This window comes from Suncus etruscus, chromosome 13 (assembly GCF_024139225.1).
Source record: "Suncus etruscus isolate mSunEtr1 chromosome 13, mSunEtr1.pri.cur, whole genome shotgun sequence".
Lineage (NCBI taxonomy): Eukaryota > Metazoa > Chordata > Mammalia > Eulipotyphla > Soricidae > Suncus > Suncus etruscus.
Genome location: NC_064860.1, coordinates 3,251,318 through 3,278,152, shown reverse-complemented (window position 1 = coordinate 3,278,152; position 26,835 = coordinate 3,251,318). Strand labels below are relative to the sequence as shown.

Genomic DNA, 26,835 nt, shown 5'->3' with positions numbered 1-26,835 from the left:
TGAGCCCAGAGCCAGGAATACACCCTAAGTATTACCAGGTTGGTTTCCCAAACAAAACAAACACATTCTATTTTAAGACATATTATAAGGGGCCGGCGAGATGGCGCTAGAAGTAAGGTGTCTGCCTTGCAAGCACTAGCCAAGGAAGGACCTCGGTTCGATCCCCCAGCGTCCCATATGGTCCCCCAAGCCAGGGGCAATTTCTTAGCGCTTAGCCAGGAGAAACCCCTGAGCATCAAATGGGTGTGGCCCGAAAACAAACAAACAAAAAAGACATATTATAATCTCATAAAGCACAATGGGAAAATAGAACCTGTTCAGTAAGTAATGATGGAGCACTGATTCTACGATGCTTCCTGACTTCAGTTTTTGAAGAAGAGGGGCCCGAGCTGTGGTGCAAGTAAGGCATTTGCCTTGCGCGCGCTAGCCTAGGATGAACTGCGTTCTGATCCCCCAGCGTCCCATATGGTCCCCCAAGCCAAGGAGCGATTTCTGAGAGCATAGCCAGGAGTAACCCCTGAGCATTACCAGGAGTGGCCGAAAAACAAAACAAACAAACAAACAATATATATATATATAAAACCCCTGAGCGACATCGAGTGTGACCCAAAACCCAAAAAATAAATAAATAAATAAATAAATCTCTGATGGATTATCTCTTCATTTTTTTGTTTTGGTTTGCTTTTTGGGTCACACCTGGCAGCACTCAGGGGTTACTCCTGGCTCTACACTCAGAAACCACTCCTGGTAGATTCAGGGGGCCATATGGGATGCTGGGATTCGAACCACCATCCTTCTGCATGCAAGGCAAACATAATACTTCCATACTATCTCTCCAGCCCCTCTTCTATTTTATTTTTTTTAACTTTGTTGATTGATTGGTTTCTGGGCCACACCCAGCAGCATTCATAAATCACCCCTGGCAGGTTGAGGGACCATATGGGATGCCAGGAATCGAATCAGGTCCCTCCCGGGTTGGCCGTATGCAGGGCAAACATCCCACCACTATGCTATCTCTCCAGCCCCTGTATCTTCTATTTTAATACTTTATAATACCCTAGCTTCTGAAAGGACAGCCAAGTAACTCAAAATCCATAAACACAGTGTTACAGCTTGAGTTGAATTGGTCTAGCAGGCCTCTGGAAAGCCCTCTTACTAAAAAATTAAAATAAAAATAAATAGGGGGAGGGAGTGATCACACAGCAGTAGAGTTTGCCTTGCACGAAGCCAACCCAGGACGAACCCAGGTTCAATTCCCAGCATCCCACATGGTCCCCTGAGCTTGCCAGAAGTGATTTCTGAGCACAGAGTCAGGAGTGATCCCTGAGTGCCACCAGTGTTGCCCAAAAATCAAATAAATAAATAAATAAATAAAACCCATATACTCCGCTAAACCATGAGAAGAGGCATTTTTCACAGAAAAAAATAAATAAAACCCTTAACAGTGACTACATTTTTCTGGCATCCTTAATCAAAACAGCTCTGGAGGGCCGGGAAGGTGGCGTTAGAGATAAGGTGTCTGCCTTGTAAGCGCTACCAAGGAACGGACCGCGGTTCGATCCCCCGGTGTCCCATATGGTCCCCCCAAGCCAGGGGCGATTTCTGAGCACATAGCCAGGAGTAACCCCTGAGCGTCAAACGGGTGTGGCCCAAAAACAAAAACAAACAAACAAACAGCTCTGGAGAGCTAACAGGGGGAGGTGTTCACCCTCCGGGTGGCTAAACCCACTTTGATTCTACTTTGATGCTCTAGTACTGCAGGGTTGGTTGAGTTCCATTCCCAATACCCACACTAATACTCCAATATCCTAATACCCACCGGCCAGGACACAGACATGGAGAAATAGATCTCATAAGTGTTTTAAAGGACACAGAGGTTGAACAGTGAAGGGGGTCCATACTCACCACGCAGGTGCTGCCCAGGGACACAGACACAGACAAGAGTCTGGGCAAGAGCCACCTTTCTCTCCCCCTGACGGGGACAGGCAGCTGTTCCGTCATCAGGACTGGGCTCCACATAAGGCCAGTTCCTATGATGTTTGCACTGCAATGTGCTGTGTCCTACCTCCTGGTGCAGAGGTGGGAGCTGGCTGGGGTCTGAGCAACAGTGGCCCCACTCGTGTGCTGAGAGGGAGAGCAGAAAGCCCACAACCCCACAACTCTGCGCGTGCACACACACGCACACACACACACACACACACACACATACACACACACACACACACTGCCCTGCTTCACTCACACGGAGCACCAGTGAATGCCTCTCTCACTTTCACACCGACTTGTAAATCTAATGTCCCAGAAGGGAGGCCCTTTAAATGTATTCCCGATAATGCATATACTGGGAAGTGGCATGAAATATTATACTCATGGCTCCACCTTTGAGGCTCTGAGAAATGAAAATAAAGGGTGTGTCTCCCCCCAAAAAATACTGAACGTGAATTCTGGACACCAAATATCCTATACATTTGGGGGTTTGTTTATTTGGAGGGTTGCACCCAGGGATGCTCAGGATTACTCCTAGCTCAGCGCTTAAGAATTACTCCTGGCAGTGCTTGGAGGACCATACTGAATGCTGAGGACTGAACAGCATTGGCAGCATTGGCAGCATGCAAGGCTGTATACTTTACCTCCTGAACTACTACTCTAGCTACTCTAGCTAGTTGTGTACATCCTTTAAGAAAAATATTCAGAATGAGCAAAAACTTGGTCTGGGCGCACGTGCAAAACAGTACATTTTCACATAGCTTGTCTTTAATACTCAGAGTGTGCTCTTTAGAGGAGATAGTGCCTAGGAGGTAAAAAGGTACAAGAATGAGCAATGGCAGTGGCACAGTGGTAAGGAATTTGCCTTGCACATGGCCAACACAGGACGGACCCCAGTTCAAAATACCAGCATCCCATATGATCCCCCAAGAGTGCCAGAAGTAACCCCTGAGCACCACCAGGTGTGACCCAAAAACAGAAAGAAAAAAATAAAAAGGAAGAGCTGGAGTAATAGCACAGTGGAGAGGGCATTTGCCTTGCATGCAGCCAAGCTGGGTTCAATTCTGAGCATCCCACATGGCCTTCCGAGCCAGCCACGAGTGATTCCTGAGCACAGAGCCAGGAGTAATCCCTGAGCACTGCTGGGTGTGGTCCAAAACACCACCAACAGCAACAACAAAAAAAGGTACAAAAATAAATTTATCTCTCCTAGGCTATTCCTGCTCCTTCCCAAGTAAACTGATCTCCTAACCAAAGGGATGACGCCTAATTCTAGGCCTCTGCTGAAAAGCCCCCCCATGACATGAGGGGTTTCCAAGAACGGTGTGCCCACGGAGAAGGCCTGAGAGCCCAGAAAACAAATAACACAACAGAGGGACAGCTGCCTCCTGCCACAGGGCCAACATTCCGACAGGGAGCCCCACCCTCCCAGAGCCCACTCACAGAAATAACTTCTACTTGTGGAAGAAAAGAGCCCACTATTTCTCAGCACAACATCCAGCTCCCTCACGAATCACATGATGAAGATCTTGAGATCCTTCTAGAGAAGTTGTCCATGATATACAGAGAGGCAGAGGGGGGTGACTTCATGACCAGAAAGTAGGACTGTAGGGAGAAACTGAAGTTGCTTTGTGGAGTGGAGAAGAAAGAGGGAGAGAGGGTGGACAGCAAGAAGGATGGGAGCAGCTAGCTAGCAGTGCCTCCAGGGAGAGCCCAGATCTTCGAGGTGCCCACAAAGGCAACTCTGTGGGGCTTGGGCTTTTGTCCTGGAGGCGACCAGCTAGCTGCTGCCTGGTTTTGACTCAAACTCCTAGAGGTAGCACAGCTCTGCAGGGGGGGGGGGGGGCACAGCATGTGGGGTCCCTAAAGCCCAACACAAAACTCCAGGATCTCAGGACAAATGGGCAGAGCGATTCTTTCTGCATGTCCCATCAGGTGCATCTGAGGTTGCGCCCTGTCACTGCAGCCAAGTCATCCTGCCAGACACACCCCAACTACCATTACCACACCAACCTCTTGCCAACGGCATCTATGAAAGGTCAGGAGGGGCCTCACCCATGGGCCCAGCTCACTCCACTTGTCCCCCACAAAAACTTAGGTGTCAGGGGCAGGAGAGAGAGCATGGAAGTAAGGCGTTTGCTTTGCATGCAGAAGGTCGGTGGTTCCAATCCAGGCATCCCATAGGGTCCCTTGAGCCTGCCAGGAGCAACCCCTGAGTGCTGCTGGGGGTGACCCAACCCCCCTAAAAAAGGGGTGTGTGTCAGCAAGTAGCCCTCCCCAGTGCAGCCTGAGAACTGCTTGGGATGATCCTGGTCGCAGGTGCCAAGCTGTCAGTTTCCCTGCACACACTTTGGGGTGACAGGAGGTGCCCCAGCGATGTGCAGCACAGAGTAGGCTCTTCGCAGTCCCCCCCAGAATTACCTCCAGAGTCAGTGGAGAGAGGGTGCACTTTCCCCAAGGGCAAGGACAGGGGCCTGGAGGGAGAGAAGTGGGTTCTGCAGGGACATCTGCACCTGCCAAGAGGCCCCCCAAAGCCCTGGGACTCCCCCAAAGGGCCTGCCTGCCGGGGAGCACAGACAGAGGCCTCATCAGGGCCGGGACGTGCAGCAGGAGCACCGTGGAGCTCTGCCCCGGACAGACGTGGCCCCAGGCCCGCACTCACCGCTCAGGTAGTTGGTCCACTTGTACAGCGGCCCCTCCATGGCCCCGCGCTGCAGCTCCCCGGACACCGACCCGGCGTCACGGCGCGCCCCGGGGGCGCTCGCGCCTGCGCACTGTGCGCCCGCGGCCCAGGAGGCGGGGCGTGGGCGGTCCTGGATAGGCGGGGCTTGGATGGTGGGCGTGGTTTAAGGCGGAAGAGGCGGGTCGGTCTTTCAGAAGGCGGGTGTGGGTGGGCGGGGCTAGAGAGATGATGGGCGGGGTTTAAAGGGAATGGGCGTGGCCTAATGCCCAGGCGGTTGGTGGGCGGGGCGTGGGAGGGAGGGACGAGGCGAGGTCAGCCTGGGATGCGCACCTCCTGGCCTGGGCCACTGTCAGAACTGCACACGTCCACTCCCAGCTGGTCCCCTTCCATCAAAGCATGCTTTGGTGATAGCATATTGGATTATTCCTTACTTAGTATTCTGCTCCCACCCTAGGGTGGGTACAATAACTGATTAGGGTAGGATCAGTAAGATAATAATCTTATGGAAATATTTTCATAGATTTTCCTTTTCATATATATTTTTTCATATATATCCTTCATACATTTTCATATATATTTCCATAAGATTATTATCTTACATATATATATAGAGAGAGAGACAGAGAGACAGAGAGACAGAGAGAGAGAGAGAGGAGAGAGAGAGGAGAGAGAGAGACAGACAGACAGACAGACAGACAGAGAGAGACAGAGGATTCCTATAGATACCAAAGTGAAAGAACGTTCTGTGCAGAGGGGATTCGGCCAAGGGGAATGTTAGCTAGAAGAGTTAACTAGAAGCAGGGTGTGAAACAAAGGAAGTAAACGACCTGATGTGTATTGTTTTAGGCCTAGGTAGCAGAAGGCACCAGAAGTGTTAAACAAGCATTTGTGGATCATTTTACTGTGGGTTGTCTCTTTATAGACATCTTCTCTTTTCCTTCTTTTGGTTGCCAGATTCATTCAGTAAAAACTCACCATTAATTCATAATCAGAAATTCAAAGTCAAATGCATGACTGAAACCCAACTACAATCATATTTGTAATCAAGCTGTTTAAATTAAGATATATATTTTTAATAAAGAGTGATTTCTGGCTGCTCTTCAGGAATAATAAAAAAAAGGAATTCAAATTAATTCAGCTCCTGTATTTTAACTAGAAGCCCTATTTCAGCGCTTTCGTTCTTCCAAATTGACAATGAACGTGTATTTCATTTGAAAATAGGAGTGAGGGGCTAGAGCGGTAACACAGCAGTAGAACTTTTGCCTTGCACTCGGCTAACCCGTGATGGACGCAGGTTCGATCCCTTCCCTTCAGCCATTATGGTCCCCCAAGCCAGGAGCGATTTCTGAGTGCAGAGCCAGGAGTAACCCCTGAGCTTCACCAGGTGTGATCCCCCCCCCCCCAAAAATAAGGGTGAAAATGTAAAATTAAAAGTTTTAAACTAAGACGAGCCTGTGTACTTCGTAACCATTCCTTTAAAGAGAAAGTCTGCACGTCCCAGATAGGGGTGCATTGACCTAAAATTTAAAGAATTGATTAGCACTTGCATCTTTCATTATGAAGTCTCAGAAAAATCAGAAAACTTGGTTTGACCGCGGAGCTCAAGCGCTTTGTGGGTGAAAAACCTGAAGCATCTCGCCTAAAATATGTTCATCTTTTTAAATTGTTGTTGTTGTTGTTGTTACTACTACTACTTTTTATTTGAACACCGTAGTTACAAAACTGTTCATGATTGATTTTCAGTAATGTGATGTACATCGCCCTTCATCAGTGCTGTTCCTCTTTTTTTTTTCTTGAACATTGAGATATTTGTTTTAAAACAGGAAACTTAATCAGAAAATTTACTCTTATTTGAATACACTAACACCTGTATTCATTACTACTGCTACCATAAAATACTGGTATTGACGCTGTAATTTCTCTGGTTATGTCAATTTGAAGAAATAAAAACGAGGTACGTTTTGTAGTTGAGATGCCATTATTTTGTTTGAATTGGGGAGGTTTGGTTTATTTTCTGTCGTTTATTTTTGCTCATGATTTCCCTTGACTTTTAAACTCCTAAGAAAGATCATCTTTTGCTTAACCTCTATGAATACTTAATTAAAATAAAGCGGGTTAATTAATTTAGATTTGTTTTTGTTGGCTGTTCCTCTTTTAAGCGGGATCAAAATCACGGTTCTTACCTCTGAGCTTTGTGAATCCCAAAACACCTTTAAAATTTGTCTCTTGCAATGAATTAAATAAGGTTAAGTTCATTAAATAAGACAGCTAATGTCTCCGGCCCAATGTGGCCCAATGTGAGGACTGTCTCTCACCCCAACTGAGACTCTCAATGCAGCTTTCCAGAACCCGCTACCATCAGCTGGGGTTTGGGACTATCCTTCCCACCCCTGGAGGAACCCCGATCGTCTCCAGCTGTCAATCCGCGCCCTTTTAAAGGCCAGCGGTTCCCAGCCACGAACTTCTTCCATCCTCCAGATGAGGAGCGCCCCTCTCCTCGCCGGGATGTAAATTACAGGTCGCCGTAGCGCCATTGGCTGAGAGCCGTTTGATGGACAGTCCCGAAGACCAATAGAAGGAGAGGATTTCCCTCAGAGCCAATCAGAGCCGAGCATGGGTTGGACTCTTGGGCCTGGGTTTCTCCTGGTCCTGGGAAAGCTGCAACTAGCAAGGATGCCACGTCTGCTAGCAGTTCCTCGCCTTGGGCTTGTCCCGGGCCGCTATCCTTAAACTTTCCTCTGCATTCCTAACCCTGTGAAGTGGGGGGCCCCTCTCCTGGTTCTCTGTTTCTTTTCTGCTCCCGAAACCATGAGGCTTTTCTTGCAGAACGCGCTCCTGACCCTGCTAGTCTCTGCCCTGCGCGGGGCTCTGATCCCAGAGCCAGAAGTGAAGATCGAAGTTCTCCAGAAGCCCTTCCTCTGCCATCGCAGGACCAAGGGGGGAGACCTGATGTTGGTGCACTACGAAGGCTACTTGGAGAAGGACGGGTCCCTCTTTCACTCCACGTAAGTGATTGTGTCCCCCGGGCAGAGCGGGGAACCTGCTCTGGTGGAGATGAGTGTTGGACGCGACGCCTGCAACGCAACCAGGAGCACTTCGTCATTGTGGATGACAGGGAATGGAGCCATGACGGGATCACGATTGGTTTCATTCTAGATATTCAAATACTTCGTGGAAGAGTGTAGGTGTCGATGTAGATGGATGAAAGTTTCATCCAAAATATAAGGGAAGGTCTTGACACTATCATCATTTCTATCCTGTAAACAAAAGAGAGTTTTGCTGGGAAGTTTTACACTTTCAGTCAGTGATTCGTAAATAAGGCTTTGTTACCTTCAGCCCATCCCAAACATATTTATTGAGTATTTTCTTGATGTTCCATACTCACAAGCATTGGCTTTTCTTCATTGTTATTCATTTAATTCATTTTTCTATTACTCTACTCATTGCCATTTATTCTGCAACACACAGGAGGGAGAAGGAAGGCAAATAGGTAACAGGACACTGAGTATGGAATGGTCGATTTGCTCACAAGTAGAATGCAGTCGAGATGCCGTTATGCTTTGTGAGGTGAGGAAAGCAACATTTCCCAGAGGTCATAATTGAGGTGGGCTTGAGTAGGTACAGAGGGAGAGGGAAGACAGTCCAGGTAGCGAGAGTGGTAGGAACTAACGATTTATAGCCTTAGGCCTGTGTAATGTGTATACTCAATTTATTATTAAATTTATATTAGTAAATGTTATTATTGCCATTTATGTCTTATTAAGGGTGTAGTATGATTTGCATTTCATTTTGTATTGCCTATAGTTAGGCAATAAGTAGGTATAGATAGATAAAGGAAACACTTAATCGTAGTTTGATATTTTATTGTTGGTTTGGTAGGTTTGGGGGGCCCACCTCACAGTGCTCAGGGCTGACTCCTGGCTCTGAATGAACTAATTGCTTGCAGGTGGGAAAAATAAAAATCAGTCAAGAAAACTCAATTTCTAAAGAGGTCTCATTTGTTTTCTCTCTCACAGTCACAAACACAACAATGGGCAGCCCATCTGGTTTACACTGGGCATCCTGGAGGTCCTGAAAGGATGGGACAAGGGCTTGAAGGGAATGTGTGTAGGAGAGAAAAGGAAGCTCACCATCCCTCCCTCCCTAGGCTATGGAAAAGAAGGAAAAGGTAATCATTTGGCTTTTTCTTTTTCTTTTTTCTTTTTTTTTTTATTTAAACACCTTGATTACATACATGATTGTGTTTGGGTTTCAGTCATGTAAAGAACACCACCCATCACCAGTGCAACATTCCCATCACCAATGTCTTTTTTTTTTTTTAAACTCTATCAGTAGACTTCTCTTCTGGGTTAGGATCAGCAGTGAGTGTAATTATATTTTTCTCTTCCTAAAAGTAAACAGAGAATTTTTGTTGGATTTTTTTTTTTAGTAAAGGTTTTATTTTAATTATCCTCTGAAATAGCCAAATCAATGGCCTATTATTTAAGTGGCCAACGTAGTTAACAATGAAAACAAGATCCTGGGGCCGGAGAGATAGCATGGAGGTAAGGTATTTGCCTCTCATGCAAAAGGTCAGTGGTTCGAATCCCCGCATCCCATATGGTCCCCTGAGCCTGCCAGGAGCGATTTCTGAGCGTAGAGCCAGGAGTAACCCCTGAGCACTGCCGGGTGTGACGCCCCCCCCCCCAAAAAAAAAAAACAAAACAAGAAAACAAGATTCTGTAATGTAACTCTACTATTATTATCATTGTTAACCAATACGGTAAGCTTTCTAAATTGTGATGTTATACACACAGCATGTAGACCATATTTTAAATGACAGTTCCAGCACAGTCACCTTGTTGTACAGCATCATAACTCTTAATACTACCCTTTGTGGCCACTCCAGGCTAGAAATTGTTCTAATCATGTGTTCTAATCATGAAAACTGGAAGATTGCAGGAAAACTGTATTTTAGATGAATGAAATATGTATAGTTGATAAAGACATTGCGAGTGTATGTGAGGCCTATGTGTGATGCACAATTGAAGTTCTCCACAGAACTCTTGCTGGAGGTTATTTGCTTTGGGCTACTCTGGGACAGGTGCTCACATTCACCATATCTGGGGACTCTTCGGTGTCCGGAATGATCAAACTGGGGTATGTGCTCCAGGCCTTGAACTCAACTCCCTATCCAGTGGTCAGCAAGCCGCTATTCCGTTTGCCGGACGGCTATTCCAAATGGCTATTCCATTTGCCGGGCAGCTGCTCCAGGAGTCGAGACTCTGCTCCTAGCCTCTGTCAGTGCGCACCCAGTGTGGCTCTCAAAATAAATTTCAATCATGGTTTTGGCGAGATTTTGGCTCAGTTGATAAAAAAAAAAAAAAAGGTTGCCCACCACTGCCCTATGCCATAGGTTCCTTTTTCTTTATTTTTTTAAAATTTATTTATTGGTCTGGGGGCCACACCCACTGCAACTCAAGCTTACTCCTGGCTCTGCACTTGGGCATCATTCCTGGCAGTACTTAGGGGACCATATAAAGTACCAGGGATTGAACGTGGGTTAACAGCATGCAAAGCCAGTCCTTTGCCTGAGCTATGTTCCTTGTGGGGTTTCAGCTTGCAGTTTCGCACAAGAAACAAAGTCATGGAAAAAGGTGCATTTTGGCCAGTGGGTATTGATAAGGTCGGGAATTCCACTAGCACCCCTCTAATGACTCCAAGAGACAGAGACCATGCAAAAGCAAGGGGTTTTATTTGTTTACAAGCATGCAGGGGCTCCCCCAGAGGATGAGAGAGAGCCTCGAACCAGATCTAACAAACCTTTATATAGCCTACAGTAGGGTGGTCCGTTTCAGGGAGTACTTGACACTTGGCATTTGCTCAGTTACGTTTCTGCAAGATTTAGATAACCACAAGTCATAAGGTTCCCAATAGTTAACATGTCAAGGGCAAGTCCTTAGGATTTAGGAAGGGGTTAAAATGTATCTTTTGGTCAAGGGCAAGTTCTTAGGATTTAGGAAGGGGTGGGATCTAGGGCGTTAAGGGTGAGTTCTCAGGAAGCTGCAGAGAAAAATTATTTTATTTCTTTTACCTTCCAGTATTAAGCCGCTCCTTGGATATTACTGAGCCAGCCAAACTTCTCCTTCTTTTCTGCTGCTTTCCCTGACACTTTCATTAGACAGAGTTTAACATAAATCAACTGAGGTTCAGGGTTGATATAATTAAGGGTACTTGTACTAATTAATTCAGAAAAGGTGAAAAGTGATATTACTGGAGTATGACAACAATTCCCCCTCTTCTCTTTCTTAAAAAGACCTATGGGTAGGGGAAATATCAGGTAGTAAGCTGTCATTAGCAGATATCAGTTAAATCAGAAGAAATCTGTCGGTGAAGAGTAGTCAGGGAGATGATGACCTGATGCAGTTGCTGATCAGAATCACAAAGATCCACTTTAAGAAGCCACTTAATGTGGTCAGCTTGGTTGCAAGCCATCACTCTACCTGTGAAGATACAGGAGAGGAGCACTCCGAGGCCAACATAGAAGGTGTGAGAGGGATAGAGAAAAGGTTCTGCTTACAGCATGGACAGACACATACACTTTCACACGTGATAGGCTGCAGATGTTTGAGGGCCTCAGGCCTCTCACAAAGTGCCTTCTGTGGAAGGGTGGTGAGCACCGGCATCTGGAACACTGTTCTGAGTCTTCAGCTGGTTCCCCCTTCACTGCCTAGTTCTGACCCACCTGACGGGCCTCAGTTGGGCAAGGCCAAAGGTTGAATTAGTGGAACCTACCAATTGGGAGCATAGCAGCTGCCTTGCACTGGTATTCCCCTTGGCCTAGTTACATTTGGCTCCTTTCTGTCCTTTCACAATATCAAACTCCACAATCTTCCCATCTCCAAAGCTGCACAAAGACTTCCTGGGGTTGTTTCTCTTAATAACTCTCCAGTGAACAAAGACATCCTGCTTTATCATTCTGATGTTGGTATTATGACAAATGTCATTTGTTTTTTTTTTGGTGGGGGGGGTTTAAGTTTTTTTGTTTGTTTGTTTGGGTTTTTTTTTGGGGGGGGTGGTTTTTGGAACACACCCGGCAGCACGCAGGAGTTATTTCTGGCTTTGTGCTTAGAAGTCGCTCCTGGAAGGTGTGGGGACCATGTGGGATGCCAGGACTCGAACCGGTGTCTGTCCTGTGTTGGCTGCATGCAACACTTTACTGCTGTGCTATTGCTCCGGCCCCCACAAATCTCATTTGCTATTGTCAAATAAGTGTCATTTCTGCTAATAAATCCATAGCCATTTCAAACATTGAACCATTTCATAGTACCTAAGACTTGGGTGGCCAGCACTGGCTTATCCATCTTTATATCACTAATTTCACTGGGTCCTGGGTCCTGAACCAACCTTGGGAGAGTCTTTTGAGGGAGAACTCTTAACCGTTGTATCCTGTACACATTTGTCAGACATCTCTATCCTACAGGGTCCACTACCGGTCTATGGAAAGTCTTGAGTAAGCACTCTTCTCTTCTTGGGGCATGTGCCTGGGAGAATTTTTGAAGGATATACCACTTTCAGTTTGTCTTGAAAAATGTTGATGAATAACCCATAGCAGTGTGAGGCAACTTGGAGGTGTGGGGTATTGAAGCTAATACTGCAATAGAGGGTATTGCACATTTAGTGCAGCAAGAGTGAGCTGACATGTTGATACCTGAAGTTTGTTTCGTCTTTTGGGCCACACCTGGTGACGCTCAGGGGTTACTCCCCATAAGGTCGGGAATTACACACACACACACACACACACACACACACACACACACACACACACACCCCTCTAATGACTCCAAGAGGCAGAGACCATGCAAAAGCAAGGGGCTCCCAACAGTTAACATGTCAAGGGCAAGTTCTTGGGATTTAGGAAGGGGTGGGGTCTTCATGAAGCTCAACAGTTAAAAATGTGTCTTTTGGTCAAGGGCGAGTCCTAGGAAGCTGCAGAGAAAAATTATTTTACTTCTTTTACCTTTCACTTCTGGCTATGTGCTCAGAAATTACTCCTGGCTCTGGGGGAGGGGGGAACATATGGGACTCCGGGGATCAAACCCAGGTCTGTCCTGGGTCAGCTGCATGCAAGGCAAACACCCTACTGGCTCCAGCCCCTGTTTTGAAGTTTTAAGTCCCAGTTTAGGTACCTTTCTGTGGGGGTAATTCTGTGGGTTCTCCACTTGCAGTTTCACATAAGTAATCATACCTTGTTACCGAAAAGGGTGCATTTGTCAAAGGGGGGTTGAGCAGCTGTTACCCTCCCCCAAGACCAAATGCTAAACTCACCTGCCTGGTGAGACCCTCCCACAGCTGGGAATGGTAATTAAGCTGTGATCAGTAATTAAGAGTTGCCTGGGGGGAGAGAAGAAAGGCAAGTGCAGGAAGGAGAGAGAAGAGACTGGATGGAGGCAGAGCAGCAGGAAGAAGGCTGCTTAGCTTAGAGGCCATGTGAGGTATGCACATGGCATTTAGGGCCTTGTAATAAAGCTGGATGTCTCCTGAAACTTTATTTGACTGGTGTGAATCATTTCTTCACCATTATCCTGAACCTACAGACCAGCTGGCCCAAGGGGCTGCAGGCACTGGGGCGGGCCAAGAAAGTCCACACCATCCATCCACACACTAGGATTCATTCATTTTTTGGATTTTTGGGTTTTTTTTGTTTTTGTTTTTGTGTTTTGCTTTTTCAGCCGCACCCAGTGACGCTCAGGGGTTACGCCTGACTATGCACTCAGAAATCACTCCTGGGGGCCGGCGAGGTGGCGCTAGAGGTAAGGTGTCCTGCCTTGCAAGCGCTAGCCAAGGAAGGACCGTGGTTCGATGCCCCCGGCGTCCCATATGGTCCCCCTAAGCCAGGGGCGATTTCTGAGCACTTAATCAGGAGGAACCCCTGAGCATCAAAGGGTGTGGCCCGAAAAACCAAAAAAAAAATAAATAAAAGAAATCACTCCTGGCTTGGGGGACCATATGAGATGCTGGGGGATTGAACCGTTGTTCGACCAAGGTTAGCCATGTGCAAGACGAACACCCTACCGCTTGTGCCACCACTCCGGCCCCAATGATTCCTTAATTTATATATAATACAACAAGCAGCTCCTTGTATATTACTAAACCAGCCAAGCTTTTCCTTTTCTGCTGCTTTCCCTGCCACTCTTATTAGCCAGAGTTTTACATAAACCATCTGAGGGTCAAGGTTGACATGATTACGGATACTTGTGCTAATTAATTCAGAAATGGTGAGAGGAAAATGTAAGGTGATTTTATGAAGTGAAAGACTCATGCCCCGATCCCAGACGATTGGGAAAATGCTGGTCTGGAAGCAAAGGCCAACTCAGGAAATAGTCTACTTACAGTTAAGGACTAAACAGGTCTAGGGACTTCTACTACAAGCCTTCTCTGCTCCTAGCAAGAAAATAGCTCAGTTGTGGAAAATTGAAACCTTTAGCTGTTTCTCCCTGAGACCCAGAGGCTTTATTGGGAGCCCAAAGACATCATGCTTGAGTGGAGAACAGGTATTTTGGGGTACCAATCCAAAGGTGCTTCCATCTAATGAGTAACAAGAAATATCCTAAATAGAATGGTAACTGGTTAATCCCACACTTTTACATGTGTATGGCAACAGTTCCTGTTCATTCTGAAAGCCAGTCTATGAGATTTTTTTTTAGTTTTTTGGGTCACACCCAGCAGCGCTCAGAGGTTCCTCCTGGCTCTACGCTCAGAAATCACTTCTGGCAGGCTCGGGGGGACCAGACCATATGGGATTTGAACCACCATCCTTCTGCATGTAAGGCAGACACCCTGCCTTCATGCTATCTCTCCGGCCCCAGCTTATGAGATTTTTTTTAAGTTGATTCTTTTTTTTTTTTTTTTTTGGTCAAACTCAGAGCCGCTCAGGGGTTCCTCCTGGCTCTACACTCAGAAATCGCTCCTGTCAGGCACAGGAAGCATATGGGGTGCCGGGATTTGAACCACCGCCCTTCTGCAGGCAAGGCAAATGCATTACCTCCATGCTCTCTATCTCTCTGGCCCCAGCTTATGAGATTTTTGATGAAATGTTTTATTTCTTTTATTTGTTTTGGGAAGCCACACTGGGTGGTGCTCAGGGCTCACTCTTGGCTCTGTTCTCAGGGTTATGCAGAACTGGGGCTTGAAACAGGCTGAGGTTCTAAGTAAAGGGCGGATACCTCTAATTAAAAAATAAAAGAGGTGGGCCATGGGGCCAGAAAGATAGCATGGAGAAAAAAAAAAGATAGCATGGAGATAAGGCGTTTGCCTTGCCTGCAGAAGGGCGGTGGTTCGAATCCCGGCACCCCATATGCTTCCTGTGCCTGACAGGAGCGATTTCTGAGTGTAGAGCCAGGAGGAACCCCTGAGCGGCTCTGAGTTTGACCAAAAAAAAAAAAAAAAAGAATCAACTTAAAAAAAATCTCATAAGCTGGGGCCGGAGAGATAGCATGAAGGCAGGGTGTCTGCCTTACATGCAGAAGGATGGTGGTTCAAATCCCATATGGTCTGGTCCCCCCTAGCCTGCTAGAAGTGATTTCTGAGCGTAGAGCCAGGAGGAACCCCTGAGCGCTGCTGAGTGTGACCCAAAAAACCAAAAAAAAGAAAAGAAAAGAAACGGGCCGAGCATGCAAGACAAGCACCTTGACCCCCCCACTATATGCAAAAGATTTTTGTGCTATATATGAAAGAAAAAAAAACTCAGGGTGTATGTATATACATATATATATATATATATATATATATATATATAAAATTTATTTTACTGTGTGGAGCTCTCTCTGGAGAAGTCTGCATTCTCTCATGAACACATTTCTTTGTCTCTTTCTCCCTTTTTATTAAAATTACTTCAAAAGTCAAACAGTTGCCTATATACTCAAGTATAAACTGAGGTTTTCGGCACAAAACTTGTGCCGAAAACTCCAAATTCGGTTTGTACTCGGATCATGCAGGTTGTTTGATTCAGTACTCCCACACTGAATCAAATGCAGTCTCCAGTGGTCTTCTGCTGTCCGCTGGAGGGGGCAGTGCTCCGGCTCAGGCCACAAAGCGATGCTGAGCTGAAGAGGTAGGCAGCTGAACTGACCTACATGTCATTGCACTATTTAACCCACAATGTTCTTCACTTTATATGAGACCGACAGCAGTGATGATGATATTGCGAACTCAGTGATGGTGACAATGTCAATGCTGAAACCCTTACATCCGATACAGTTGAAGCTCTGTTTGGACATACAGATGATTAGGAGGAGGAAGCCAGTTTTGAAGGATTTTAACCTTTGTGATTTAGCTGGATTACCTGTTAAGCTATGGTTTTCTGCACTTTATTTAAAGTTTCAAAGTTATTGTTGCTAGCTTACCATTTTTCTTTAGCAATAAATATTGAAAAACATTTAACCTACTGATTCCTCAGTTATTGTAATTGTCTTGGGTGTATATATTTATTTTTGAAATTTACCAGTGGCTGCTGCATTTTCCACCTTGGCTTATACTCGAGCCACTATGTTTTCCCATTTTTTAGGGTAAAAATGGGGGAGTCGGCTTATACTGGGGTCAGCTTATACTCGAGTATATACAGTATTTGTTTTGCGCCTGAAAATATTCACCTACATGGTAGAGCAATTTCTACCACTAGGCGGCAGTATGGACTCGCAGGAGCCTGGGGCCTGTCCTATGATTAACACTAACTTTGGCCCCACTTGAAGTCTCAGTTTCCTCGTCTGTTCAGTTAGAATGACTTGCTTCAGGTAATGCTGAGGAGAGGGACAAAGGGAAATACTTAACACAATGCTTGATTAAAAGTCAGCTTTCAGTGTGACAAAAAGGAAATTCTCTTCAAGGCCTTAAAAACCTTAAGCAAGATTGGGGCAAGAGCTGCAGCCTAGCATGTGGTCAACCCGGGTTTGACCCCTGACATTCCATATGATTCCCTGAGTACTGCCAGGAGTGATCCCTGAACATCGCCGGGTGTGGCCCCAAAACCAAAACTAAACTATAATTTAATATATTTAAGACTGGAGTAATAACACAGTGGGAAGGGCATTTGCTTTGCATGTGGCCGACCCAAGTTCGATCCCTGACATCCCATATGGTTCCCAATCCTACCAGGAGTGATTCCTCAGTGCCTCCTAGCCAATAAGCTCTGAGTGTTGCCACCCAAATTAAAAAAAAAAAAAAGGTAATATATTTAATTGCTACTTATATAAAAAAAACCTATACAGTTAAGATAAATAAGCAAGACAATGAAGATAGATTGAGAGAATACATATAAATATGATAGACATGTTTCCTAGAAACTTGATTTTCTTCTCTAATGAGAGCCATGATTAATATAAAAACTGAAGGGCTAGGCAAATCATTCAGCAGGTTGGGCACTTGTCTTGTACAAGGCGGACCTAGATTCCATCTCTGGCTCGCAGAGGGTGCCACCAGGAGTCATTTCTCAGTGAAGAGTCAAAAATTACCTTTGAGCACTGCCAGGTGTGACCCCAAGCCCCAAAATCAATCAAGTAAAAACATTTTTCTTAGTAAATAGATATAATGTTTTACACAATGTTTACATGTTTTTTTTTTCTCAAAAAACGGAGGGGATTGAAATTCCAACTCATGCCTAGTGAATGGCTCAGTTTAGGCCTAAGGATGCTGTGATGTCTATATTCTCATTCTCATAGAATTATCATGTCTTGGGTAAGATTTGTACCTTCATTATGTAAGAATTCATGCTCATGGTGGACAATTTGGAAGAGAGAAAACCAAAGGAAACACTAATTATCAGCCTCTGGGGCCAGATAAAATGCAGTAGGTAGGACATTTTTTTGTTTGGGGTCAAGCTGAGTTCCCCAGAACCTCTATCTAGTCCCCAGAGTCCCTTAGCACAGACCCAGTAGTAAGGCCAGGCAGAAGCCCTAAACATCATTGTGTGTGGCCTAAAAACCAAAACCAAAACTACAACAAAAATATAATTCCCTGCCATACTGTTCATTGTTATTACTTTTATTTATTTTCTTCAGATTCATTTCCATGGAGATACTATATTTGAAGTATTTTCACAATACTGACTACCACAATATATACACTGCAGTTTTCTTTCTTTTTGATTTTGAACCACATCTGGTGATATTTGGGTTACTCCTGGCTATTTGCTCAGAAATCACTCCTGGCTTGGGGGACCATATGGGCTGCTGGGGATTAAACTGAGGTCCATCCTGGGTCAGCTGTGTGCAAAGCAAACACCCTAGAGCTATGCTATTGCTCCAGCCCCTGCAGTTTTCTTTTTACCAGTAATATAATTAACTTTGCATTACCTAAATTCCAGTAAGGCATTTTTGGTGTGTAATATATAATAACTGAGTTATAGTTTAAATATAATATCAGGTTGTTCATCCCGGTTCTTTGTATAAATGTATGAAGCCATCTTTTATTACAGTCAGAAAACAGACTACTTTTTGTTTGTTTGTTTGTTTGGTTTTTGGTTTTTGGATCACACCTGGCAGCGCTCAGGGATTACTCCTGGCTCTGTGGTCAGAAATTACTCCTGGCAGGTTCAGGAGACCATATGGGATGCCGGGATTCAAACCACTGACCTTCTGCATGAAAGGCAAATGCCTTACCTCTGTGCTATCTCTTCGGCCCCCAGACTACATTTTTTTTAATAATTTTTATTTTGACCAAAGTGGATTACAAATCTTTCACAGTAATATTTTAGGTACATAGTGACATTGAATCAGGGCATTTCCACCACAATGTTGTCCTCCCTCCACCCCTGTTCCCAGCATGCATCCCATATCCTTCTCCTTTGCCCCAAAGGCTGCTAGTATAAGTGGTCCCCTCTGTGTTTAACTTGTTTGTAGATTGGGTATCCATTCTGTTGTCATTGGCTTTGGATTTGGTGTTTAAGTCTGATCATTTTTTATTTCTACTTGATGTTCATACAACTGTTTGGTCTTGGTACCCTCCATTATTTCTCCCTCAATTTGTGAGGCAGAACAAGAGGTTCAAGTTATGTGGTTCTGTTAAAGGAAATATAAAAGGGGGGGGGCAAAATCAAACAAGCAAAAAAAAAAACCCAGAGAAGTCCTTCTAGAGGCTATAAATATCAATTTAAGAGAAAGAAGGGAAAAAGGAAGAAAAACATAACAAGAATACAAAAAATATATCAAACAAACAAAAAAAAAACCAACACAACAGTAAGTACCACAGTAATAAAGACAACAACAAAACAATAGCCATGGGTCCAAGATAAAAACAAAACAAAGCTCACACACACACACACACACACACACACACACACACACACACAAAAAAAAATAAAAACTAAAACAAGCAACAACAAAATAACAAAAAATTAATTTGTGCTTTTTTTGTATAGACACAGTAAATATTGGGGAGATTAGAAAGGAAATTACCTTGGTTTAAGAGATAGAGTGTTTCTCCATCCTTGAAATATACTGTTATTGGGAATAGCTACAGGCTCTGTACATGCTCTTATTCTCTCCCCTAGATCCTTTTGTGATGTCTGGAAACTTTCCGCTCAGTAGTGGATGATAAAATCAGGCCTCTGTACCTAGAGATCTTGGTATTTGCCCAGGTCATAGGATGGAGTCTTTCTTTACAGTTCTAGAAGTTCTGTTCCATCCCTGTTGTTTTAATCAGTCTTCTGTAGTTGGTGGTCTTGGTTTTTGCACCAATCCTAGGCTGAAGCCTAGGATAGAGTCTTTCATTATGTTTCCAGAAGTTCTGTTCAGTTGCAGTTGTCTCAGTTAAACCTCTGGAATTAGAGATCTTGGTTGTTATACAGATCATAGGCCACAGCCTAGACTAGGGGTCTTTTTTACTGGTCTCAGGATAAGTTCTGCCCAGTCATGGTTGTCACAGTCAGTCTTCTGTAGATAGCGATCTTGGCTTTTGCACAGATCAAAGGATGACATGTCTTCTGATTTCATCTTATCGCTAGGTGGTGAGGTAAGACAATCTGCTCTGGGACTAAGTCATTGCCATTTCCTCATTGTCAGAATGTTATATCAAAACTGGCGTTTGTTGGTGTCAGAGCAGTACTAAGAATGTCCCAGAGGGAGTTTGTTCCTGGAGCAGTTGCGGAGAACTGTGTCAGTTCTATGTCTGAGATCTAGGGTTCGGGGTTGGACGGTCACTGTCTAATCACATGGAGTCCAAGTCGGGACCACATGACATATGTTCAAGGTAGGAGATGCCCCATATTGTAAAATATATGAGTTCTTATCCCTAGTAGATAAGAGCTTGTTTCTATACATAAAATTTCCCAGAAAAAAAGACTATTTTTGATCTACTAGTTTGAGTTATTATTCTTTAATTCTTTGTGTTTAAATAAAACATAATGAAGAGCCATTTTCATTATCTTGGGGAGGCTTAGATCTTATTCAAATCAAAATCATTTTATTTGGTACTCTAAGCACCTTACTGTTACAACTTGGGTATCTTTTCAATGACAACTAAACCCTGTGTCTCCTCATGAAAAACAGGTAAAATTCCCCCAGAGAGTACATTGATATTCAACATTGATCTCCTGGAGATTCGAAATGGACCCAGGTCCCATGAATCATTCCAAGAAATGGATCTTAATGATGACTGGAGACTCTCCAAAGAAGAGGTGACCCTCCTTCCTCTTTCCTTTTCTTCCTTGTTTATTAGTTTGTAAATAAAATATATTGTTAGTTAGAATAAGATTATGTTTCCTGGGCCAGACAGATAGCATGAATGTAAGGTGTTTGCCTTGCATGAAGAAGGATGGTGGTTCAAATCCTGGCATCCCATGTTGCCCCGTGCCTACCAGGGGCGATTTCTGAGCATAGAGCCAGGAGTAACTCCTGAGCACTGCCAGGTGTGACCCAAAAACCAAAAAAAAAAAAAGATCATGCTTCCTTAGAGTACAATTGTTTTGAAAATGAGCTTTTTGATATTGCACTACAAAACATCATTGTATGGGGCCGGAGCTGTGGCTCAAGCGGTAAGATGTCATGTCTGCCTTGCCCACGCTAGTCTTGGACTGACCGCGGTTCAATCCCCAGGTATCCCATGTGGTCCCTCAAGCCAGGAGCGATTTCTGAGCAGATAGCCAGGAGTAAGCCCTGAGTGTCACCAGGTGTGGCCCAAAAACAAACAAAAAAAACCCACCATTGTCTTTGAATTTTGCTTTCTCCTAATGTTCAAGGTTGATTGTAACTGACCCTTCCATGAGCTTTTGTAAGATTCTTTTCACCAATGTATTTTTTTCCCCATCTTTGAGTGCATGTATAATGATGTAAATATCTTGGAACCAGAAAGACAATCAAAGTCTGGAGCTGTTGATCGCTGACACCACAGAAATACTGTCCCCAAAATACTGCCCTGAGTGAACCCCAAAATAGAGCTGGGAATAATTCCAGGTACTGCTGGAAGTTTTCCTTGCCTTTCCACACCAAATAAAAGTATCAAAAAGAAATATTAAAAAGAAATTTTGACATGTATCTCATGTGACAGTTTCTATTTGAAACTGCAGGATGGCTGCTAAATATATTTTCGAGGGATTTCTGAGCAACTGATTACAGGTAACCACATACTTTGTTTCTTTTACCAGCTAGAGAGAGGAGAAAGCAGAATGAGTTTTCTTTTTTCTTTTTTTATTTTTTTTTTGGTTTTTGGTTTTTGGGTCACACCCGGCAGCGTTCAGGGGTTACTCCTGGCTCCATGCTCAGAAATCGCTCCTGGCAGGCATGGGGGACTATATGGGATGCTGGGGTTTGAACCAATGACCTTCTGTACGAAAGGCAAACGCCTTACCTCCATGCTATTCTCCAGCCCCCAGAATGAGTTTTCTATAGCAGGAAACTTCCCCTCCTAAAACATGCTCAAGTTTGGGGTCACAAGAAGGAAAAAGTCATCTCCCCAGAATTGAAGCTGTCTGCACCATGCTTCACGTGCTAGAATGAGCTGGAAGAAGGAGCAGCAGATGTTTATCCTCTTCTTTTGTGTCTGCCTTGAGAAAGATATCAGGCCCTTTCAGGTTTTCCCAATTCTTCTACTGAACAAAAAAGAATTAAGTATCTCAGGAGCTAAGCTTCTTAGAGCCTCTAGATCATGGGTTCATAGCCACTGCATTGATAATATCTAAGAGTTGTAATACCAGTTTTATAACTTTTTTCTATCCAAGATTAATTCTAATTCCCTTTTATTAAAAAAATACAATATGGGGAGAGTATAACTGTCCTTGCATGTGGCTGACCCAGGTTCAATCAGAAGCATCTCATATGGTCCCCCTGACCTGTCTGGAATGATCCCTGAGCACCAAGCCAGGAGTAACCACAGATGGTATGACCCCAAAGCAATGATAAATAAATAAATAAATAAATAAATAAATAAATAAATAAGATAAAAACTGGGGCTGAAGCGATAGCACAGTGGTAGGCATTTGCACTGCACACAGCTGACCCAGGACAGACCTGGGTTCGATCCCAGTTGTCCCCCAAGCCAGGAGCGATTTTTGAGCACATAGCCAGGAGTAACCCCTAAGCATCACCGGATGTGGCCCAAAAACAAACAAACAAACAAACAAATAAAGATGAAAACTCATTCACTTGGCTATTTTTAAAATATCCAGTTTTGAAGTATATTTAATAAGAATATTTTTTTCTATTTCCCCTTCATAGTTTTTATTAGTTCCTAATGCAAACTCCCAAGTGTTCCTTCATGCAAATAGAAGCATTATGTATGTATATTTTATGTACAAAAAGGAACTTACTATCCATGTTGCTAGCATCTTGCTTATTTATACAATATGCCATAGTAATAACATCAAAATTAATTGGAATAATTTTTAATCCCTTTTATTTTAGAATCACAAAATTCATGGCCTGAGCAATAGAACAACAGGTAGGGTGCTTGCCTTGCATGCAGCCAACTCAGGTTCAATTCCTGGCATCTCATATGGTCCCCTGAGCCTGTCAGAAGCAGATCCTAAGCACAGAGCCAGGAGTAAGAACTAAAAAGTAAATAAGTAAAAAAAAAAAAAAAAAAAGACTAAAAAGTAAATAAGTAAAACCACAGAATTCAGCTGCTTCAGTTTTAAAAATAATTGCACACTGTACTTTCATGATGGTGACAGGGAAAGGAGAGAGAATTTAGCACTGGTGATTTAATAGAAAGATTTATAAAGATACGTTTAAAACTGAAAATGTAGCTTCAGTTGCATGATGTGGAATCTATAGAATAAGTAGCAGAATTCTGTTTAGATTTTGTTAACATCTAAATGAAATGGAAAATTTTTATTTAAGCACTTATTACTTTGATATTTTCTCAGATTGGATGACCCTAGTTAATAATAGGGGGTAGATATTTAAGACAAATATTTAAATATAAATTGTTCTCAAATGATTTGAATTTAAGAGAAATACCTAGAATTCTTATCTTTGTTAGAAATCAAGATCTGAATAATTCAACAACTTCAAAGATAGAAGTCTTTTAAATATTTGCATAATAAAAACATTATCAAATATTTATTAAAACTCAGGGGCCAGAGAGATAGCGTGAAGGTAGGGTGTTTGACTCGCATGCAGAAGGGCAGTGGTTCAAATCCCAGCATCCCATATGGTCCCCTGAGCCTGCCAGGAGCGATTTCTGAGCGTAGAGCCAGGAGTAACCCCTGAGCGCTGCTGAGTGTGACTCAAAAACCAAAAATTATATATATATTTATTAAAACTCAGCTTAAACATGGCTTTCAGTGTTTTTTCAGATATAACAGAAAGGATTAGTCTTTGTCTCTGAGCAATGCTCCATATGTCCATATAGCAGCATACTAATAGTTTTTAAGGGAAGAGATTCTTTATCCGTCTTTCACTGTCATTCAAAATGTATCAAAGATACTTGTTTGCACACCACTGACCTGATATCATTATTGGCACCCCAGGTGGTTCCCCAAACTCTGTCAGGAATGATTCCTGAGTACAGAACCAGGAATAAGCCTTGAGCATTAATGGGTATGGCCCCAAAAATGCATCCAAGTGAATGTTTAGTAGTTATATCTGGCTGAATGATGTCTATATCTTTTGAATTAGAATTACTAATGAAACCAATTATTTTGCAGGTTAAAATATACTTAAAGAAGGAGTTTGAGAAGCATGGTGCAGTGGTCAATGAAAGTCATCATGATGTTTTGGTTGAGGATATTTTTGATAAAGAAGATGAAGACAAAGACGGATACATATCTGCTAGAGAGTTTACATACGTGCATGATGAGTTATAAAGATGCATCTGCCCATGTGACGTAGAACCCATCCTTAAAGACAAAGTGGCATCTATAAGAAACATCATTTTAGGGCCCGGAGAGATAGCACAGCGGCGTTTGCCTTGCAAGCAGCCGATCCAGGACCAAAGGTGGTTGGTTCGAATCCCGGTGTCCCATATGGTCCCCCTTGCCTGCCAGGCGCTATTTCTGAGCAGACAGCCAGGAGTAACCCCTGAGCACTGCCGGGTGTGGCCCAAAAACCAAAAAAAAAAAAAAAAAAAGAAACATCATTTTATCAAGGTTACATTATTTTTTGTTTTCATTTATATTTTTCCTGAAGATTATTTAAAGAATCCCTTAGTTTTCTTACGCACTATTCTATTTTTAGTAAGTTATTGGGAAGAGCAAATTAACTTGTCTTCAAGCAAAGACTTCTGGACCATTTCCTACTTGCAGTTGTGAAATTTCCTGTTTCACTTGCTTACCTGTAATTTTAATATATTGTAACCATGAACATGCCACAACATGAGACCAGGTAACAGTACAATAATACTCTTGATTTGAGTTTCCCTCTTTTTTCTCCAAGTTAGATTCTAATATTTGAAAAGCCTTTTTCAGTAGCACGGTGCTTTACTATTGCAGGTTGCCTTTGCTACTCAAAACTGCAGCATCTCTAGAAAACATTTTGTAGTCAATTCCCTGACTACTCTGAGTACCATCCAGAATGATCAAGAACACAATGAAGAGTGAGTAAGACCTGGGCAGGTCCAAGTGTGACCCAAACCCATATTCTTCTCTCCCCCACCATGATATTACAAATGAAAATGATAGTAAAAGAAGAAATAGTTGTCCTTAATTTATTATGGGGAAAAATATCATGCTCACAAACTCAAAAATTAAAGTGCCAAATCATACCAAAGGATCTGATATAATAAAGCTAAACTAACTCACAGCTCAAAGCAGGGATGGGCAGGTAAACACACAGCTTCTCTTGAGTAGTTCTGGAAACAGAGCTCATGGAACCACACTTACAGCCTAGAGTTCTCACTTTTTTCTGCAATGGCCACTACAAAAAATGAATTGGATGCTTGTTGCGCTCTCTGACCTGGTCATGAAAGCGAGGGGTTCTTTGGATTCTAAAAACATTGAAAACAGGTACAAAGTCAGGTGTTTCATAAAACCTAAGTGGCCTCACATGAACATTCAAAAAGCAGAAGATACCTAAATGGAGGTTTACAGTTGCCTTTTTTGTTTGTTTGTTTTGGTTTTTTGGGCCACATCCCATGATGCTCAAGGATTACTCCTGGCTATGTGTTCAGAAATCACTCCTGGCTTGGGGGACCATATGGGACATCGGGGATCCAACCGAGGTTCCTCCTGGGTCAGCTACTTGCAAGGCAAACGCCATACGACTGTGCTATCTCTCCGCTCTACAGTTGCCTTTGAATTTCTGCTGAAGGGAAAGAGGAGAATGTTGGCTTCTACTTGTTAGCATTTACTGCAGTGCTGGCGTTAGTAGCAACTTTAAGAACTTATGCATCTTTAGACCATGAAGGATACATTTCACACAGTACTTTACGCTATAGAAGGCTTGGTTCCCAGTGACTAATGATGTGTTATAAACAGAATAAATTATTTATATTTTGATTTCTTTATAATAAAATATTGTCCAAATATTTTATAGTAGTAGAGTTTGGGAGTTGTATTTACTCACTACTTATTTTAAAAACTATCAGATTGCCCTTTTAATTGTTTTTTTGTCTGACATATGCATTTTTTAATCACTGAAGGTTAACATGTCTATTCAATAAGCAAAAGGGCCTGCATTATGCATGTAACAGCACAATAAATTCTAATTCATTCTAATTTCAGAACTTCAGTTTGAGGTTTGAGAGGTACCAACTTTTTTTTTTTTATATGGCAAAAGGAAATGTCTTTGACATTTCGAGCTTGGACAAAAATTCCATAGCTTTAGTCTTTCTCATTCAGATGAAGCTTCAACTCCACCCTTGAGAGAAGACATTTCTGCTCATCCACATCTCATCCACCAGGAGAATATTGGTAGGAATCACAGTGTAGGATCGAAGAAACCATTTGCTTACAGAATAGTTACCCCATATGCCCACTTCTACTGTTTTCATTGACTCACCTGAGTTCAAGTTCACATCCACAAGTTGATCAGCCTCTGAATGTTATGCTTCTACTTTAGTGTTTCTTGAAGGTCAAAACCAGAAGGTCTAAGCAAGAACCTTGAGAATAATGAATTCCAAGTTGGGCTCTGTGTTCAGCTTAGCCAACACTGGTTTCACAGCCCAGTCCTGAAATCCAGTGAGAAGTGTACTCTGTTTCCCAAACATTACAGGAAGGCAGCACTGATTTACATGTTCTTATGCAGCCATATCTCATAGAATGTCTGTAAAAGTTCAAATTCCTGAAACCTGTGCCTGAATATAACACTTAGGGTGCTTGTCTTGCACATGGCCTACTGGGATTTGATCCCAGCATCTTTTCAGATTTCTTGAGCACACCAGAGGTAATTCCTGAGTGCTGAGTCAAGAGTAACCCCTGAAAATCAGATGGGGCTCAAAAGTCAAAAACCAAAGAAACTAACAAAAGAATTTAAGAAAACCCAGTTTGCTATTTCTTCAATTATTCGGGCTTCTCCTATTCCCAATGCCCAGGTTCTTTACATTGATGGATCTTCAAAATAGGAAAGGAGGGATAACCAGGGATAAAATTAATATGACTATACATACTAAATACGAGTCAGCACAGCAAATAGAATTAGCAACACTGAACTACTTATTAGCACATGTAACAGGACCCTGTAACATTGTAAGTAACCCTGCTTATGTGGTAGGTCTGTGCCCTGCCATAGCCACCTCCTTTATTAAGGCCAATAACCCAA

At 43.3% G+C, this 26,835-nt stretch overlaps 2 protein-coding genes across 2 annotated transcripts in view; one reads left to right on the top strand and one right to left on the bottom strand.

Moving 5' to 3' along the window:
• Positions 1–4,689, bottom strand: part of PLEKHA8 (pleckstrin homology domain containing A8) — a 41,908-nt gene extending 37,219 nt beyond the window's left edge. Inside the window, exon 1 of the mRNA XM_049785309.1 lies at positions 4,649–4,689. Coding sequence (XP_049641266.1) covers positions 4,649–4,688 — 40 coding nt within the window. The 5' untranslated portion in view covers position 4,689. The remainder of the gene's footprint in view (positions 1–4,648) is intronic.
• Positions 4,690–7,334: 2,645 nt separating this feature from the next.
• On the top strand, positions 7,335–23,989 carry FKBP14 (FKBP prolyl isomerase 14). The gene is made up of 4 exons (XM_049785313.1): positions 7,335–7,674; positions 8,686–8,837; positions 20,191–20,318; positions 23,787–23,989. The coding sequence occupies exons 1-4, from the start codon at positions 7,478–7,480 to the stop codon at positions 23,943–23,945; spliced, it is 636 nt and encodes a 211-aa protein (XP_049641270.1). The 5' UTR covers positions 7,335–7,477; the 3' UTR covers positions 23,946–23,989.
• Positions 23,990–26,835: the final 2,846 nt, after the last annotated feature.

Bases quoted from the DNA above. Each gene is read 5' to 3' on its own strand.
- FKBP14 (XM_049785313.1), top strand. From the start codon at position 7,478: ATGAGGCTTTTCTTGCAGAACGCGCTCCTGACCCTGCTAGTCTCTGCC. The intron at 7,675-8,685 runs GTAAGTGATTGT...TCTCTCTCACAG, and splicing joins GGGTCCCTCTTTCACTCCAC to TCACAAACACAACAATGGGC. The intron at 8,838-20,190 runs GTAATCATTTGG...CATGAAAAACAG, and splicing joins CTATGGAAAAGAAGGAAAAG to GTAAAATTCCCCCAGAGAGT.